This window comes from Pseudochaenichthys georgianus, chromosome 7, assembly GCF_902827115.2.
Source record: "Pseudochaenichthys georgianus chromosome 7, fPseGeo1.2, whole genome shotgun sequence".
In the NCBI taxonomy this organism is placed as follows: Eukaryota; Metazoa; Chordata; class Actinopteri; order Perciformes; family Channichthyidae; genus Pseudochaenichthys; species Pseudochaenichthys georgianus.
The window spans coordinates 11,347,018-11,366,192 of record NC_047509.1 but is presented as its reverse complement, the minus strand read 5'-3'; the positions used below and the strand labels follow the sequence as shown (position 1 = coordinate 11,366,192).

Below are 19,175 nucleotides of genomic sequence, written 5' to 3'. Positions count from 1 at the left end.
AGAAAAGAAGGGCCTCTAGATGTCCCTGAACAATAAACTATCTCATATCAGCTTGTGCTCGGTCATAAACTGGCAACAACAATGCGCCCAAGCTGCCCCTCCTTAAGAGAGATAGCAGCAATTCCCAAGGCCGCCAGGGGTGTCAAACTCAAACACACAGTGGGCCAAAATAAAAAAATCTGTACTAGTCGAGGGCCGGACTGGTTCCATTTTTATTGCAAAACGTATTGAAATGAACTTATTGCATATTAAACCTGGAACTGACAAAGCTTAAATGAGAGCCTATAAAAAATCAGTTGCATTAATTTCTTATGGCTCTATCTGCAGCTTTTCCGGAGTCATTTCTTATGATTAGATTTTTCCACAGGCCAACAACAGCTTCAAAAAAACAATTTCCCTCAAAGAAAAAAACAAACATGCCCTGTTGTCGCAAGAAAATCAGTGTGCTGCTCTGTGATGCTAGTTCAAGCCAGATACTTGGCATCTCATCTTGGGTGCAAGTTCATCAATGTTTGGGCTCAGGCTCTGAGCTGAGGAAACCCTCAGGGTTGAGTTAAGGTGTGCGTGCAATATACCGGCGGGCCAGATCTAATAGTAATTAGAAATGATCCTGCGGGCCGAAATTAAATCCACCAAGGGCCTGATTTGGCCCCCGGGCCTTGAGTTTGACACATGTGCCTATGCCATGGGAAAAGAGACAGTGAAAGGAGAAAAGTTTGAACTGTGTCAGTGGTTGAATACCTAAGCAAATATTCCCTAACAGCCATCACATTAAAAATCATGAGAGCGATCATAGAAAGTACACTGTCTGAGGAATTATTTGGTCTGGAGGACTCAAACAAAAGGGGAACTCAAAACTCAACACAAAACTCCAGATTCAGCAGTCTGGTTTCCACAAGCAAAATCCTGCATATTTAGTGGAAGTGGGCTTACAGCCTTAGACACATGAAGTAATTCACTCTCATAAGGCAACATTCACTATGCCATGGGAATATCTTCAAAGTATTTGTTCTGGACAAATATACATTTTGATTTGATAATAGTGCAAAATAAAAAGCAAAGGGATCATCAGGGTTATTATAATTCAACCTGAAATTGTCAAAAGTCAATGTCATGGTGGCGATAGAAGAGGTCAGAGGACCACCAAAGTATTCAGGGATATTGTCTGGAAATCATGAATTTCTTTGGGTAAAGTTGGGTAAAAAAGTGAATATGATTCAGTTGTGACACAAGTGTTATAGTGACCACATTTCCCAGAGCCATGACTCATGCCATGCTGCAAATGATAAAGAAGTGGAAATCTGTATGATATCCCCTAAAATTAAAGATATTTCTAGGATAATTAGTAATATAAACGACCACACGGAACACCCTAAGTGAATAAAAGAAACGTAACGTTTTATCTTTAATATAACTGCTTCAAGTCCATTATTTATTTTTACAACACCAGACTGAAATATTAAATTCATACCTCAAGATAAAAAATGGAGGCAAAATATAAAACAAAACCTAAAAGAAGGACAGCCTGTGGACTTATACTGAGATGCATGACCTCATGCAGCAGACGCTAGAAAACAACCACTCAACACAGAAGAAGCCGCTGTTGCAACACAAACAAAAAAGGAGTAATACATATATATTTGATAAACATACTTTTCATAATCAAACCTACAATCATATGTAAAGGAAAAGAGACACACAGCTAGTCTATATTAAAGAAATACAACAAGTACAATATTTCATAGATCAGACTAATACAATTATATTATTATCCAGTATTTACAATATAGTTAATGGCATGGTTGTGCTTAATAATTACACTACACTGCTAAACACTTCCAATTTCCTGTTAAGAATAACATTGAGCTCAATGGGAATGAGTGTATGTCGATTAACGGCAACAGAATGTTGTCTGACCTTTGTAAACAGAGTCAGAATAAAGACAGATTTAAACATGCAACGACATGTTTACAGCCCAACTGATATACAGTGGTTTGAATAGCAATTCCTATTTTCCCGCTTCTAAATCAGGCAACTTTGTTCACACACACACACACACACACACACACACACACACACACACACACACACACACACACACACACACACACACACACACACACACACACACACACACACACACACACACACACACACACGATTATGTTGTCAGTTTAAGACCCATACTGTACAATGCTACGTGCAATGTAGAGCCCTAAAAGATAGCAAAACACATTCAACATATACTCAGTACTTTTATCTTGCCATGTGACAAACAGCATCTATGTGTAAAACTCATAGACTGTATATAGAATATATATAAAATGTCCGACACTCCCTTAAATTAATGTCTGTTTTGCACTTTAGCCAGGAAATATTTTTACAGTGATTGTCATTAAATGGACATTTGAAGGCAGATCTTTCAGTTTGTAGCACCACATGGAGAAGAGCTTTATAGACATTTGTTCATAATATGGTTTGTGTACTTTTATTTTGTATCTGCAACACACCCATCTCTTTTTCATGTTAAATGTCCTGTTTTAGCTAAATAGTTTTAAAGCAGAAGTTCAACATTTTGGGAATGAAGCGCCTGTTGGATGAAATTATTGATACCACTCTCACAGTCAGGAGCCAGTTAGCTTAGCTTAGCAAAAAGACTGACAACAGATGAAAACAGCTAGCCTGGCTCTACAATTTTATTAAAGGGTAAAAGAAAATGTGTTTAACTGAATTTGTAAAGAAATGTGCTAAAATATATTAATTTGTGAGCTTGAGAAGTGCTGTAGGCAGATTGTGTTATCACTTAAAGCGGTTTTCTCTCTTTGTGCTAAGCTAGCCAGGTACTGGCAAACAAGTCGTATCAATCATCAAACTCTAAGCAAAAAAGCAATCAAGCATATTTCCCATCTAGTTTAGTACACTATGACATGAGTTGTGTTGCTACAGCTTTATTTGACCAGGTATAACCATTAGCTTATGGTGGCTAAGTTAGCAGACTAAGATACCGCTGCATCACACTACATGCTAGCATTTTCTTTTATCTTGTAATCGTCCCTTAATTTTGTCACAACAGACATTTTGACTTGTCATTGCAGGTAGAACAGAGCTGTTATTATTATCAAACTATTACTAATGGCTCTGTTCTGTTCAAGTGCCACATTTAGCCATGACAGTTTGATAGCGAGCCGACTCGCACATAACAGGAAGCTGAAACTGAAGCAGCTAAATGGAAATCACCCATCATTAATTTAATTATTTTTACCTTTTATTTTTCCTAATGTGACAAAATGTCTTTTGATAAAAAGATCTATGACTGCTGCTCAGCTATGGTTGTACTTGTGTGGGCTCACTTTAAGGCCAGATTTATTGTTTTTTCAACCTGCTCATTTCTAAACATGGAAACAACCTTTTTTATTATTAATTAGCTTGGCTTGTCAATTCTTAAAGGGGCTGTCGCACCCTGCAAGATGAGGTAGTACAGTATACAGGCTAAACGCTCAGATTTTAACAAGGGAAGACGTCGGTTATAAGATGAGGTTGGTTGACAGGAATATAAAAATGGAAAGTTGGTTGGAGAGTCTAGAACAAAAGCGATAATTGAACATTTGAAGGTAAAAAGTGAAAAGAATGTGAAGCCCTCACATGCAAATCCCATAAAAACTGAAATAATAACATTTTGTGAGAGAAAACAAACCTGTCACATCTATTATTTCACAAAAAGTCCTTCAAATCCACAAACAGTGCCACACATCTGGGATTTCTAATGATTCACTAAACACATATGAGCTCAGTTCAAGCCCCCATGTACTGTATCTGTTACTATGTCTTGAGAAGCTGTTTACAGATGACCATGCAACATGTTTGATCTCTGCTTTCTGCTGTCCTGCTGTCTCTGTGGCTTCTCCTTTCTTCAGCCACATTCAGCCTTTATCCCCTTCATAAACAAACCAGGGACAGTTAAGACACTTCCCTCCGTTTGATCCTGCAGTCTGGAAAACTGCAACAAACAAAGTCCAACAAAACTGCTCCGAGACGAGAGTGCAGGGGCTCAGCCTAATGAAAGTTACTGACGTGACACTTGACGTCGTCTAAGCTCAGCACCGTCCCCTGGTCGTTGTTGTTGTTGTTGTGGTGCTTGTGCTTCTTATCAGAGCAGCGACACAACTTGTACTTTATCACCTGCAAGGGTCAAAAACAGAGCAGGTCACCTACAGTATTTAGGGGCTCAACAAAGGTTGTAGGAAAAGAAAGATATGACAAATGCTGAGGTAATGTATCAACAATGCACATTGAAAGGTTTCTCCTTTTTTGTTAACCTTTCAATTATATATATCACAAAAAACCTTTTTAATTGTAGTTTCGAAATGAAATTATGAAAAAGGCCTTTTCCACTTTCATTGAGTATTTGTTCGTTTTCAGAATTGTAACCCTTTAAATGTCAATTTCTTTCATATCAAAAAGCTCTAAAACTAGTAGAATCTGCTCATAATTTACAACCACATGTACGTGTATTATCTCCCTGAAAGCTGCTATAACACAGAACAAATATATACATGACCTTTGCGTCCTAGCTACAGCTCTGCATCTTGTAAATACTAACATGCATCAGGATATATTTAAATGTAATATATTTCCTGAAGCCTCACCTCATAAAGGTAGTCAAATATCTCCAGAATAGTGAGTATGCTTGCTCCGATGAAAAGTCCCATCTGACCGCCGATATCACCTGGAATAACAGGATGCAAGCGGATGAAAAACATCAACATCAGAAAGAGAATCTGTCTTCAGTGCATAAAGAAACAAATGTACCTAACAGTCCGGCCACTTCATAAGCTTTCTTCTGTTCAATGGTTTCATAGTTGAGGGCTTCAAAAAAGATGTCCAAAACCATAATATTCTCTCTGTGAAGAAAAGCAAAAAAAAGGGTTCTACTTGAGAGCATTGTTTGCATTTCACACACAAAATGCAGGTTGTTGATGCTCACTTAATGTACTGCTCAGATTTGTTGTATTTCTTTGCCAGATATTTAGCGGAGGCCTTGCTGGGGATCTTGACGAAGGACAGCTCTTTGCTGTATCTGGTCATGTTGCACGGCGTCTCACACACACAGAAGTCGTTGTCTCTCTCCACCAGGAAGTCTGAAGAGAAAAAAAGCACTTCATTTATCAGATGTACTTTTGTTAACAATGACATCACCAGTAAAAGAAAGTCTAACCAGGGACAGGGGTTGCAAATTAGCCCTGGCTAGAAACCCGCAGCACATTTTGTCGAGTTTGTTATTGTAAAATGCAAAATGTCATGGGATGTGTGTGTGTGTTTGTATTGGTTCCTTAAAAGATTCACTTTAAACGTGGACAAAGCCTTTTTCTTACCGAGAGCTGGGTCAGCACATTCTTTGTACAGCTCGGGGGTGCAGTAGGGAGCGTCACCTGCAGCCAAACGAAAAAAAACAAAAAACACATTAGTGACATGTCCTTTCTTTGAAGTACATGCAGTATTTTTGTATTATTATTAGGCAGGTTCCTACCAGGCATGTGCACCATGCGGCAGTTGCAGTTGTCCACCAGGTATCGTGTCTCACAGTCGATGCGACAGGCTGTGATGCTGTAACTGTCGAAGAAGTCTGAATCCATCGCAGACACTTTACAGTCTCCCCAGGGAGGGGGGAGGTATATCAGCTGCAACACACACACACACACACACACACACACACACACACACACACACACACACACACACACACACACACACACACACACACACACACACACACACACACACACACACACACACACCCACACACACCCACACACACACACACACACACACACACACACACACACACACACACACACACACACACACACACACACACACACACACACACACACACACACACAACTCTAATTATACACATAATCATTTTCTACACTTTATATTAAAATAAATAGTATTAATGATACTTTTTTATGTATATCTGTTGTTTTAAAACCCTGATATGAAGGGGTGGAAGAGTAAATTAAAGCAAATAAGAAAAAAACAGTTTGCTGCCATTTAATTGGAATTAATCAAGCAAGTAAAATAAAACTAAATCTAATCAATGCTTTGAAATGACTTTAAAGGATAATTCTGGTTGATCAAACATTCATGAATCAAAGAAGGGACGCTGTAACTTATAGAAGAACGTGTCGTACAATTAAAAACATAAAACTGCTAAATAAAATTAAATAAATAAATACATTTCCCTCTTTTAAAGTTAACAAAGCTATACTGGGAAAAAGATTACGAGAGAGGTCAGGAGCTCACCCTGGTTTTCAGACAAACCTGGTGTTGGGCAGAGCTATTAAACAAATCCCACTTGTATAAAGAAGTTTTAAGTTTGTACCCTCTGTTCCTGGCAGGACACAAACGTCTGAAACCCGGGTGCCACTCCAAACCCGAGCTGGTCGATGAAGGACGGCTCGTCCTGGCTGTGGATCTGAACTTTGACCCCGGCTTCAAATGAAGTCTCATCTGCAGGAAATCCAATAATGTTTGGGGAGAATTAGTCACTGATGAATCCAGACACTTAGCAGAGTTAGAGTGGAGAAATGTAACTTCATGTAAGTGTAATATTCTTGTCCTGTACTTGAGTATTTTTCCATTAGATACAATTAGTTACTTGTCTACTTCATCTCAAGTATTATATTTTCTTACTCCCCTACATTAAGAGTTTTAATTACTTTTCATTTGACTGCTTATCGCCTTTCGGTCCAGTGATAACCATTTCTCTCCAATTTAATGATTTTGAATTGAATATGTTCTGATTAACTTAAGTATAAGCAAGTGTTCCTTTATGGGAAAAGAAAATGCTCCTACTTCTTTAGCACAACACGATTTACTATCAAAATGCTACTAAATAAAACATATCTTTTTAAACTGCCTTGAATTATTTGGAAAATGCATCGTCACAAAGCTAAAAAAAGTAGTTTTTCATGAATTATGAGTTATGTGTTTTGCACAGGACAGCAACGATACTAACATATGATCAACTTATAAAATATGATGCATTGCTGTAGATTTATCAATCCAATAAATGATAAAGGAGTTAAAATAATTTGCAGAATGACTTCTTCTCATTTGATAGTCTAGTTTTTAACTTCGCTAAATACTCACATACTTTACACAGGGTTTGAATGTAGGAATTGTAATTGTAGTGGGGTGCTCAAAGTGTTTTATTACTACTTTTACTAAAGTTAAGGATCTGAATACTTCATCTACCACTAATGAGTTTCACACTCTTGGGTATAAACATCTGCCCGAACACTTACAGATCTCACAGATCTACCAGCCCTCACCTGTTTCTCCCCAGATAGGCAGGTATTCATCCTGCTGGATGTCCAGCATGAGCTCGAGTCCATTACCCATACCCCCCTTGGTGGTGAAGAGGGGAGTGCGTCCATCACCGCCGGCATTGAAGGTGTAGCACTTCCCGTAGCGAGTGAAAACCTGAGACACATGAGGGACATTATTTTTATAAGCTCTGCAAAATGTTTCTTAGCAAGGCTTTTCCACAGGGTGTCAGTGTTTGACTCCATTTCTGATATGTTTGTGTGAACATGTGTGTGTGTACGGGAGAGATAGTGTAAGAGGATCAGAGGATGTGTGACAGGAGTGAGAGAAGGAGTGTGACCAAAATAAAAAAGGAAGAAGGGGGAAAGAGGAGGACTCCCTGTGAGGTCTGTGAGTTACACAATGAACCCTGTGAGGTGATGGAGACTGTCAGCCCGGTGATTTAACAATCCCTCGCATGCTCTTCATGTCACTTTATAATGGACCTGATGTTACCATGGAGGCGTCACATCCCAATCGGGAAGAATGTAGCGTTAATTTTTAAGGAAAGCCACAACATTCATGTTAGATTGAAAGCTGTGTGAGATATCAGCAACACCTTTAAACAGCATTTAAAACGTGATGCTGATTGACTGTAAATAGACTGATGCATATGCAGCTTTCTTTAGTGAGGAGTATATCTTGCATTAAAAGCGTTTAGTGTCGTGAGAGTCATATAACCAATGCAGGGAGAATAAGGGGGAGAGCAGGGAGCTCCAGAGAGCAGGGACGTAAAGTGAAAGAGACAGAAAGAGAGAGAGAGAGGGAGAGAATAATTGAGAGTTTAGTTGCCATCGCTGGAAGCAGGCTATTGTTCAGCGTTATGGCACAGAATGACATATCTATGATTAGAAATAACAAACCAACCAAGTAATTGTAGAGAATGAGTTTGGTCCTGCCAGGGGAAATGTCAACACGGCGGCCATATATCATGTACAGTCAGCGAGAGACTGCTGGTAGTAAGAGCAACACATCAATAGGAGGAGGGGAAAAAAACATCCAGCGCCATCAAGAAGGGCAAATAAAATGCACGGCAAGCCGGAAACAATATGTGTTCACACATTTAGAGTCATTCTGACAAACCTGTAGGTGGTAGTCAGTCTTTGAGAGGACATTTTTGTATCTCGTTAACAAGTGAGTTTACCCTGAGGAACCAGTATACTAAACCCCCCCATCCTCCATTCTCCTTTGTGGTGTCTGACCATTTCTGTAACTTTCCCACCAACAATCAATCTTTCACACCCACTTCACACTGTGATTAGCCAGCTGTGTGGATGTGAGGAAGCCTCAGCACTGCTCTCTCCCGATCTCCAAAAGGAAACCATTTCTGTTATTCTGAAAATGTTAATGTGACCAACTTTTTACGGAAGATCTAATCTTCTATCTCTTATGATGTTTGGTTTATCACTCCGTCTGAGATATTACTTCCTTCTCTTGAACAGAATGGAACGACATGGAACCCAGCTTGTGGTGCTCAAATCACCAAAATAAAATGATCTCCAGACATGATATTTGTAAAGATACATTACGGCAGAGTTTTCAAATGTCATTTTTGGGCGCTATGAGCAAGTGCCATCTATTTTTATTATATCTTAGGGAAGACATCTCCACAGTCAATGGGTGTTTCTCAATGTCGAGGAAGGCTGCTCCAGAGCCACTATTTCAAGCATACTACGTGATCGAGTGCTGCCAAAGGACTGTTCCAATGTCCAGCATACTTAGAATTCTACCGTACTTCGTAGCGAGAAATTTCGAGGCTGCACATGTGTAGACTCCGCGGTCTTAAAATCCCCACAATGCTTTGCGCACGGACCAATTTCCAAATCTTTGGCGGAAATCGCGCTCCATTTAAGGCGGGCCTCTCATATGACGCACACCTGCACACCTGTTAGCCTGTTCCACAATTCTTCGTTTTCCAAGGCTAGGAAGGATTCTTGCCTCGCTTCTGAAACAAGTGACTCGGAAGACATGTGCTACCAAGCAAGCGTCCTCGACATTGAGAAACACCCCAGATCTCCAACGCTTGGCAACTCACATCAAACAATTTTAGATAAATCAATTACCTAAAATCTGGTGAAGTGTTTAAGTGTTGGACAAATGGAGATGACCTCATTCTGTTGGAAGATGCCAGCCAGGAGTCATTATGAGTTATCCTCTGAGGACCACAGATGTCGGCACAAAATGTCATGGCAATCCATTTCAGTCATTGAGATTTTTCAGTCTCAGCCAAGCGGTGCCTCTACTGTCATAGACGCAGACCAACATCACCAAGAGTTAAGCAGCTAGCATGGCTAACAATCATCCAGTAGACACCATACAGTAGTTAACTTATCTTCTCTCCTCCGCCTGCTGGCCAGCACGGCTCATTCATTCACTTATTGATCTGTGAACCCGTTAAACATCTGTAGGAACTAACCAGAGAGGCTCGGCCCTTTCTCCACAAATGAAAGCATAAATGTGTCAGATCATACGGTGGCTGCACTCACTCTACTTCATAAATAAATACATCATGACATAAATGTAAAATCCATGTGTACATGATGTTCACCAGCATCTTGATCGATACACAGAAGTGAGGGGATGTCAGGTGACACTTGTTCTCTGCCTCTTATTCGAGAGTGGATGTGACAGAGGTGGTGAGAAAGAAAACACAAGACATGTATAATGCACAAACTTCACACAGCGTGCACACTGCAGCTGCTTGTTCTGCTTGTTATGAGGAATTAATAAATGATTGGCCATGTATGAAAAAGCTTTTGTGCCGCAGACATCATATGGAACATGAGGAATAACATGAGTTGAAACAAAGAGAAAATCTGACTTCTGTAGTTTAATGGTGGTGACATGTGTATGCTTTTAAAAATCTTTTAGTAATAATACATGTATTTAAAAAAAAATCTAGCCTTTATTTCCACAGGATTTCATAGATTACCGTCTGCAGTTTACACACAGGCTTGAAGCTTCAAATGTCTGGGCTCAATAAAGTTGCCACTCACACACAATTTCCCATGTATTGAAAAGCACTCACCAAAACTCTGCACAATTTAATCATTTGCACATAATTATACATTTCTGTATTTCGGAGCCAAATCAGATTTTAAAAGAATCTCTTCTTCAAAAATCCATGCACTTTCCCATCCATTTGGTGGAGTCTGCCATCTGTGAGCTGCTACAGGAAGCCTCAGCAGGCGAAATCCAATCCATTAGAGCTCTGTTGTTTTATGGGAATGTTTTCAAGACTTTAAAGCTGTCTCCGATAAGTGCCAACACTTTCACTGTTATTATGCCGTACACTTAAACAGGCATCACTGGAACATGCTATTTAAATGCAACAGCTAGCAGACCGCAGCCCAAGGTGAACAGCACTAAAAACGTCCCCTTTTATTGCATCCCACTGTGTTTGTGTAATTTAAGACTCACAAGGATTTCAGTTGACCTGGAAAAACTATAGAGGGCGCCTTCAGACATCAATTAACTTTATGAAAGTAAATAAAGAGATTCATTTTAATAACACAAATAGGCAATATCAGCAGATATGTGGGACTGGAATACAAAGAGAAACATCACCATGCTAACATAAAGATTTAAATGTTGACCTGATAATGACAAATTATACATTCCCAAGGGGTTCAAATCTGTCTCTGTTTAATAGTTCATTCATCTCTTATTTCCTAAAATGTGTCAAAAAGTCATTTAGATTTTTATACCAAAATCTCCCTTTCTTTCTTCTTCAAAACATTAAATATAATGATCATTCATTTTAAAGTCAGGGGAGGTTATTTAACTATTAGGATATAATCACTGTTGTGTATCATCATCATAGAGAAACATAATAGTTGTCGTTTTTTGGAATTCCAATAAGAAACCATTTTGTTTACATTTTTGAAAATATGGTCAAGGTTATATTTATTCACTTTAACCCTTGTTTCAATTTTTGGAATAGCCCTGACAAGTTTTAAGACAATCCATCTGACAGAGGTGTTTTACTTTTACTTTAAAATGTCAGTCTAATGATGCTAACATTCAAGGGGATCACCAAATGAAGGGGGACAGACCACCTGGGAACCATTAACGTTTGGTCACTTAATGGCAGTTCAGCCAGCACAATACCAAAGTGTAGGAGGGATGGTTATTCAGACAGGCTGCTGTGTGTGTGTTTCAACCATAGACTGTTTCAACCCGAGGAAAGCTACACGCCAACAAAGCTATGGTGGACTCCACTCCTACGTGACTTATTATTACAGTCTACACTCTTTGAAATGGATGATCTTGGAGTGAAATCACCAGCGTTTGAAACCAAAGGATACGAAATTCAAGGAATAAAAGCATCAGAGCCAAAGGTCCACAACTGATGATGTGTCAACAAAATGAAATCAATGATTAATTGATTTGAAAAATATAAAAAATAATGAATTTGGAAAATATTATAATTTCAGGACAAAGCAAGATCAGGATTACAATCTAAATTTAAATTAGATCAAACTTAATTATTTAAACGTGGTGCCGACTGACCTCTGTTCTTTACGTTTGGTCTCTATGGTTACCCTAGTCTACAGGGATAGCACGGTTTAGTGCATATGCCTGGTTCTCACTTTTCACCTTTTCCCACTTTGTTTAGGAGAGTGCATTTACGTAGTCTCGTTGTGCGCCGGCCTGTGCCTTTAACTGTGGACTTCTGGTAGAACTGCTCGGGTCTTGAGTGGGGAAGTTCATGAGACCTTTCTTGATGTTTCTGATTTAATTGCCGTCTTTCCACGCTAATCATCAGTACAACTCAAAGAGAAACAACACTATAGGAAGTGAGGAAAGGAAAGCCAGAGGTCCAGAGGAGCTTTTGTGTCTGTGTGCGTGTAATAATGATGCCCCGAGTCACTGGTTGTCAAAATAAAGGATTCGAGACGAAAGGAAAACAAGAATAGGTAGAGGCAAACCACTCGGCTCGCGGGGAGAACGGATAACTCAAATGTTTAACTTTCTCTTAGTGAGAAGAGGAAGAGCAAAGGTCTAAAAACACAACAGGGATAAAAGCTGCCAGATATATCATGTCATAATGCTTTCAAAATGGACAGAGAATGGAAAACAAGCGACTACTTTACATTCTATCTACATCTTATCTGCAATTTTTAGTCCATCACTTTTTAAATTGATATTCCTGGTTCCCAGAGGATAAAGCTCAGAGACTTCTGTGACCGCCATACTTTCTCTTCAAGTCCGGAGTTTTACACTTTTGTTTTTTATTCAAATGTTTATTCATACAACTATTGCTCTGACCTTTGGTACATACATTCATGTTCCCCTCAGGATGGATTTAAATGACCCTGCTGATGTTCTTTACTGTTTGCGCATTTTTTGAAACATCCAAGCAAAATCCTCCATGTCAACCTCATTGTGGTGCCAGGAAATGATGGGATTAGGATACATCCTCTGGTGAACATGATGAACCTCTGTAAGAAATGATGGCATGTCCATCTTAATAACTGCAGCTCAAGCCAACTAAAGAATCTGGGACCATTCCTAAAACAGCTGGCGACTGTAGTTTTTAAACATACAAACAAACAACATACCTGAACAGGATTAAATGGGTTAGGGACTAGTTTCAGGAGCGAGCTGTCTCAGGCTTTCTTCACAAACCCAATTGACTTTTTGACCAGTATTCTGCAGAACTGTAAAGAGGCTGAACCATTGTTTTGTTTTTGAAGATCAAAGCGAGAATAATGATTGGGAATTGATCGTGCAAATCGAGACCGTCTTGTCCAGAGCATTGACAGCTGGATGACCCCTGGGTCAGGCTGCAGGGCAGGGCTGTGTTATGATCACCTAATCGCTTCGGACGGCCACTCCTCCTGAAGTTATCGACAACAGAGGAGACAACAGGGGACACGAGCTGTTTGCTAATCCTTTCCAGTGCTTCATGAATCAGAAATCTTTTAGAATAAATATTTACAGGGTATCATCAGTCTCTGTCTGATTTAACCTGCTGCTTTAAGATGAAATATTATAAGAGCCTCCTCCATTGTGTGAGGGGGTATTCTATCATATTTTGGATTTAACCTCAAGCACTCAGAGACTTGAAATATTTCTTTCCCTCCTACATCTCCTCCCTCCTTTCCCCCCCGGCCTGCATCGCTCTTCCCTCCCTTGTGTCTCCTGGACTATGATGTTCTTTCCCCTGTGGACTCCTCTCCATCTCCTGCCGCACCCCCCCGCCCGCTTCATTTGATGAATATTTCACTGGCCAGTGGAGACAGTCCTCATCCTCGCTCATCCTATTCTCAGACACCGTCCGGGCTCTCAGTACCTATCACCTTCAGAGACGATCGCATCGTGACGCCAGGTTAGGGGCACCTCAGGAGACCGCAGGAGAGCGAGGAGCATATCATATGAGGAGAAATAGAAGTGTGCATCCACTTCAGTCATATATGCCTCTATCAAATAAACAGGGCTGTACTGACCTGCACTATGCGATCAAGATAGCAGAAGCGGATTTGGGTTAAATCGGGCAGGTGTTAAAATAAAAGACTTGTAAAATACCTTTTCCTCCAAGGATTTGTAAATTATTTACTAACCAAGTCATGAGTTTCAACGTAAGCCCTGTTACTTGGTGAATCAGCCAATGTTTATTCTCAACAATACGTTTTTAGGTTATTTTTCTAAGCAAAAATACGCAAACCCTCCAGTTCCAGCCACTAAAATGTCATTTTCTATGATCGTAAATTCACCATAAATGTATTTACTATTTAGACTGATTGGGATCTTTTTCTGGAATTTCAAACCCCAAATGATCAATTAATAAATCCATTAAAATAAAGCAGATTAATCAGCTTACTATAATTGGCACCGTGGTTTCACATAATTTAGATTGACGTGGCACACTTGGATCCATATCAACAGGGAATTAAAACAGAGAAAATGTACAACATAAAAGCAGATGAAGAGGAGGCAGCGGAGCCTGAAGGGCAACTATCTGTCCCTGAGGAAAACTAATTGTTGGTGTAATGCAGTTCCTGGTCCCTACAGTGGATGGACTTGCAGTGGCACCACACACTGTGAGGAAGTAACGCCCTGAGGGGAGTGTCTATGTCATTGCTGCTGCTATTCATCAAAAGAACAAAAATTAACTACTGAAAAATGACACTTTCATATTCCTGTAGTGCAGGAGGCTATTGGTGAATAATGGAAATGGTCTTGTGAATTTGGATGGGGGATATAAATGTCTTGAGTTGTCGGTTCACATTCATTCAAAGCTGTTCAATTTTCTAGAGGCTCTTGAAGGTTAGAAGCCTCCCTTTTACACCCCCCCCCCCAAGTGACAGTAGTTGAGGAGCGGAAGATGGTAAATGGCTGCATTGGAAGGGCAGAGACATTCATTATCAGCCAGTTATGTGCTGTGGTTTTACAGTACAATTTTAATGATGTAATTATATTAAATAGCTTAGTTTAAAAGAGCTTGCAAATTGTGACATGTAATATTAATGTCAGCATCATCGCCCCCTCCTCTTCCTCTCTCTCTCCCTTGTGATGAACCTTGATGTGCAGCAGATCCTTATGGGATGTTAAAACCTCCTCTGCATGTCTCAATCACCACCGTCGCCTACAGATCTCCTGCTTGCCTGCTTGTGCCAGTCGTATGCAGAACCCACGCTCTGATAGATAGAGAGGCCAACAGAGCAGAGGCTACAGTAGCTGCTCTGTAACTCCAGCGCTCACCACCCTCTCGTCAGGCACGGCTGAGTAAACATCAAGGGATCAACAGCCCGGGGCCGCGTCAGAGGGACAGAGGCTCTACTACAGCTGAGGGCACTTTAAGTAGCCGACAGCGGGGTTAACTCGGATAAGAAAATGTGTCTCGTACAATATGTCAGTGTGCAATGCAAACAAAAGAAACACTATAATGTACAGTATGAGAATAGAGGGTTGAATTGCCGTAGCACTAATGAAGAATGAATATGGGATATATGGTAAACTTGAATATGAGACTGAACTGGATCATATGATGAGAATGAGTGAGGTGACAATGAAAGTGGACAAAAACATTATATGAAATGAAACGTGATATTGTGAGTGAACATACGGTCTCTAAGAAAGTCCCATAAGGTGTCTGATAGTCTGCCTTCAGGTTCTGCAGAGTGCTGCTCTCAAACTAATGTTCCCTGTCAGGATGCTCTCAATGGCAGTGCTGATGAAAATATGATGACAAATCTTGGTTGATTTATTTTTCATGATGAGACAGAGCATACAATTAGATAAAAAGTCATAGAATCTTGTTCGGATGAAGAAATGATTGGTAAAGTCTTATTTATCACCTGCATCTGAAATCACCCACTTTCAATGGTAAATGGACTTTATTTATAGAGCGCTTTATCCAGTCTTTATGACTCCTCAAAGCACTTATTTTGCACCCATTCAAGGTACCACCTGCTCATGGAAGCTAACATTCACACACACTCACGCCGTTAGCCATGCCATCGGGAGAAATTAGGGGTTAATGTCTTGCCCAAGGAAACATCGACATGTTGACTGCAAGGGCTGGGCTCGAACCCCGAACCTTCAGATTCAAGTACTACCAGTTCTACCTCACAGTCACAGTATTATTTTATATAAATACCGTAAAGCTACTTTTAATAACTACAACCTTAGCTGCTAGAGGGGAGCTCTGGGCCAACCATCACGTTTTCTAGGACATGGCCTATTATTCGGTTACAAGCCAACAATTCAAATTATTATCAGTGTGTGTGAAGAATGAAAATGATGTTAAGAACCTCATCCCACTGAAAGGTCAGTGTCAGTACTCTTATCATGTTTCACTATAGTGTCAACTTGAATTCACCAAGTGCTGCAAGCTAGTTAAAGCAGAACAGTTTCTTATATATTTTTTAAGACCACAAATATGTTGACGTTTGTTTGCAACTTTAAATAATGCAAAGCAGGCTGTGTGAACGGATCATGGCCGAGACCTTTGAATTGTATTTACAGTATTAACTGGATTTTCATGACAAAACCGGCTCAACAAGTTCAATTAAACCATTGTAAAATATAATAACAATTATCATACAATATATATTTGATGTTATCATTAGACATCTGTTGCTTTAGTCTAAGCAAACTAAATGTGCTCCACAATCCAGATGGGTCTCTATGAGGCTGATAACGACGGGTTATCTCAGGTGAGTTTATATTAGTCTCCAGTCCCGGATGATTGTGTGTCCGTCTGGCTGCCGAGACAGAAAAGGTTATCTGTGAATTAATATAATTAATCTGTGAATATTAATATGTGAATGATCTGTTATAGAGTTGATGATATGTTTCTGATGTGTATATTTGTGTACGATGTGAGGGTCTAAGGACAGAGGGTGTCGTTTTTCTCATACTGATATTCTGAACAATCTGTGCTGTTGTATTTGCTGTAAAGTGTCTCTACTGTAGGCTATTTTTATTATATGTACAGCACTTTGGCTCGACCAAAGATCGTTTTTAAACGTGCTATATAAATAAAACTTGATTTGATTTATCAGTCAGTCCGTCTCTGTATTTTTGATCATTTCAATATTTAAATTCGTCTGGGTGTCTCCTCGTGCATGTCTAATAATATGCCTTGAATAATAATGAGGCGTAATCGCCTTCCAGCAGGATGGAGAAAAATTCATTTTAGGAAAGCTAAAAGGCTGCCACTGAGCATTTCACCTGACACCGACATGAACCCTCTAATGCCCCCTGAAGGCTCATGAAATTGCATGTTCCACTTTGCACATTCATCCTGACTTTTTCAGAATTTACGAGGACTTAAATCGATACCGTCTTCACCTGCTTGATTAAATTGTGTACCATGCTTAAAGTTACTTTTAAATTACTTTTTTCCAGGTCGTCTGAAGCAGACAAAATCATTTAAACCAAAATCCGCTCTACACCTGGTCCAAGAGCGCTCTCCTCTCAGTGTTGCTGAGGTGCAGAGAGGCCATTGTGCTCCTAATGTGGGCTGTGAGAGCTCGACAAAATGGACACTTCCCTTTAGAGAAATGCTGCGCAACAGTCTGACGGTTTCCCAGCAAAAAGCCACATGAATAAGTCAACCACAGTATGTTCTATGTTGAGATGTAGACTGTAGATAAGAATGTGGACATATGGTTGTGTGTCAGGGGTTAACAGAATACATACATGCAGAAATGCTACGCTGATGGGTGATGCATGACATCTATGCATCTTCATTCCCTTTGTACACTGCTTCTTTAAAAACGCATACATTTAGTTGCACAATGGAGTACTCGTGGATTTATTTCAGGAGCAGCTCCATGACTCAACATCTGAGTGGCTATAGAAGTAGTGGAGTTCCTCAGGGGGGTGAGCGGGGACCGGTTCGTACAGTAGATCAGGTGAAACTGAACAACAGGAGTCACTGCAGCCCCCAGCTTTTGTATAACGTCAATTTCATCCCCGGGGACTGGATCCCAGCAGACGAGAAGTAGGAAGCCATTTTAGTTAGAAAAACATCAAAAGACAGATGGAGGCGCTGGTGGAGAGGAGCACCTTTCTGCTTCTCGGCAGCTAACAAACCCCTCTTTCCTCGACTGTCTTTCATTTAGCTATTCCCAAAGTACCAGCCAGCAAAGGTGGGTTGAACCTCAATTAATGAATGCATTCATTACGGGACTCCTGTCACTTTTTGGTGCCGTTTGGAGGGTTTGATATTGTCAGGAGGGGAAAAGGCCCCGAGGCTCTTTCCCCTGGAGTGAACTCCTCCATGTGACACATTTCACACTCTGCTGAGAGAAATCCGCTGAGGCTTTAGATTTCTCAGCTTGTCACATGCCGTTGCTGAATACCAAGAGACTAATTCATTTCGCAGATGGTGCATGTAATCAAATCTGACGACCTGCATCTCAAACTCAAATAAAGATTCAAGCTGGAAAGCCAGATAACAAATAGCCATCACAAAGGTCAACATGCCCAACAGAATCAATAAGTCCCGTATGATTTACAGTAGATTGCATCGTCACAATGTGCTTGTCAAACAAATGAAGCGGCTACAACCAATATTATTATAATCATGTATCGATGATGATGTGAAATAATGTGACAATGTGAAAGGGGTCGCCTATAGATGATCTAGAGTTGTATCATCAGACTCTGCAGCTCCCTTTGGCTTTGCAGATGCTTATAGTAGGAGGCTTGTTTATTTATACTTTCAGGCTCTAAAACCCACTGCCCACTATTTGCTCAGACAGACAAAGTTAGCGACTAGCTGGTGAACATAGAGGCGCATTTAGAAGCTGAAGGGACGGATATTTCCCTCAGGACGTGACGGACACCAAAACCAGAGCTATCTAAGGAGAGTTAGGAGAAATTTAGGAATGAAGTATAAGCCACTTAATGAAACAGTTAAATTGAAACATAACTCCAAAGTATTGACAATATTGCTCCCTGATTGCTGGGTTTTTAAATAAGTAACAGTTGTTGACGACTTAAGAGGTCACAACTTGTTTCAGCTGCCCTCAAGTGGAAATCAAACCGTTTTTTATATTTATTGCAGTAACGGCGCCCATTAAGCAGTATAAAACGGTTTAACTTGAAGTCTTCTATTGAATCGCAGAGCCTCGGAGAGTTTAATTAAAGACATCATTAGGCTTTTCACAGAAGCAGAGCTCAGAAGGCGGGTATTATTAGAAGACACGTTTCAAAAGACTTTGATCAACAGTTTTTAAAGAATAACATCTAGTCTTAATGTCCAAACTCTCTGGCTAGATAACTTCTATTTTAGAGAAACTGAAACATGTTTCACTTTCAAGAGGAATGAGCACCGCTTCTGCCAT

General features: G+C 40.1%; 1 protein-coding gene across 1 annotated transcript in view; it reads right to left on the bottom strand.

Annotated features, from left to right (window-relative positions):
- Window positions 1-1,440: 1,440 nt before the first annotated feature.
- LOC117450124 (acid-sensing ion channel 1-like) overlaps window positions 1,441-19,175 on the bottom strand; it is a 44,520-nt gene continuing 26,785 nt past the window's right edge. Inside the window, exons 3-10 of the mRNA XM_034088162.2 lie at window positions 7,338-7,488; window positions 6,386-6,513; window positions 5,528-5,678; window positions 5,373-5,429; window positions 4,985-5,138; window positions 4,810-4,901; window positions 4,647-4,726; window positions 1,441-4,179 (exon numbers count right to left, since the gene is read on the bottom strand). Coding sequence (XP_033944053.1) covers window positions 4,054-4,179; window positions 4,647-4,726; window positions 4,810-4,901; window positions 4,985-5,138; window positions 5,373-5,429; window positions 5,528-5,678; window positions 6,386-6,513; window positions 7,338-7,488 — 939 coding nt within the window. The 3' untranslated portion in view covers window positions 1,441-4,053. The remainder of the gene's footprint in view (window positions 4,180-4,646; window positions 4,727-4,809; window positions 4,902-4,984; window positions 5,139-5,372; window positions 5,430-5,527; window positions 5,679-6,385; window positions 6,514-7,337; window positions 7,489-19,175) is intronic.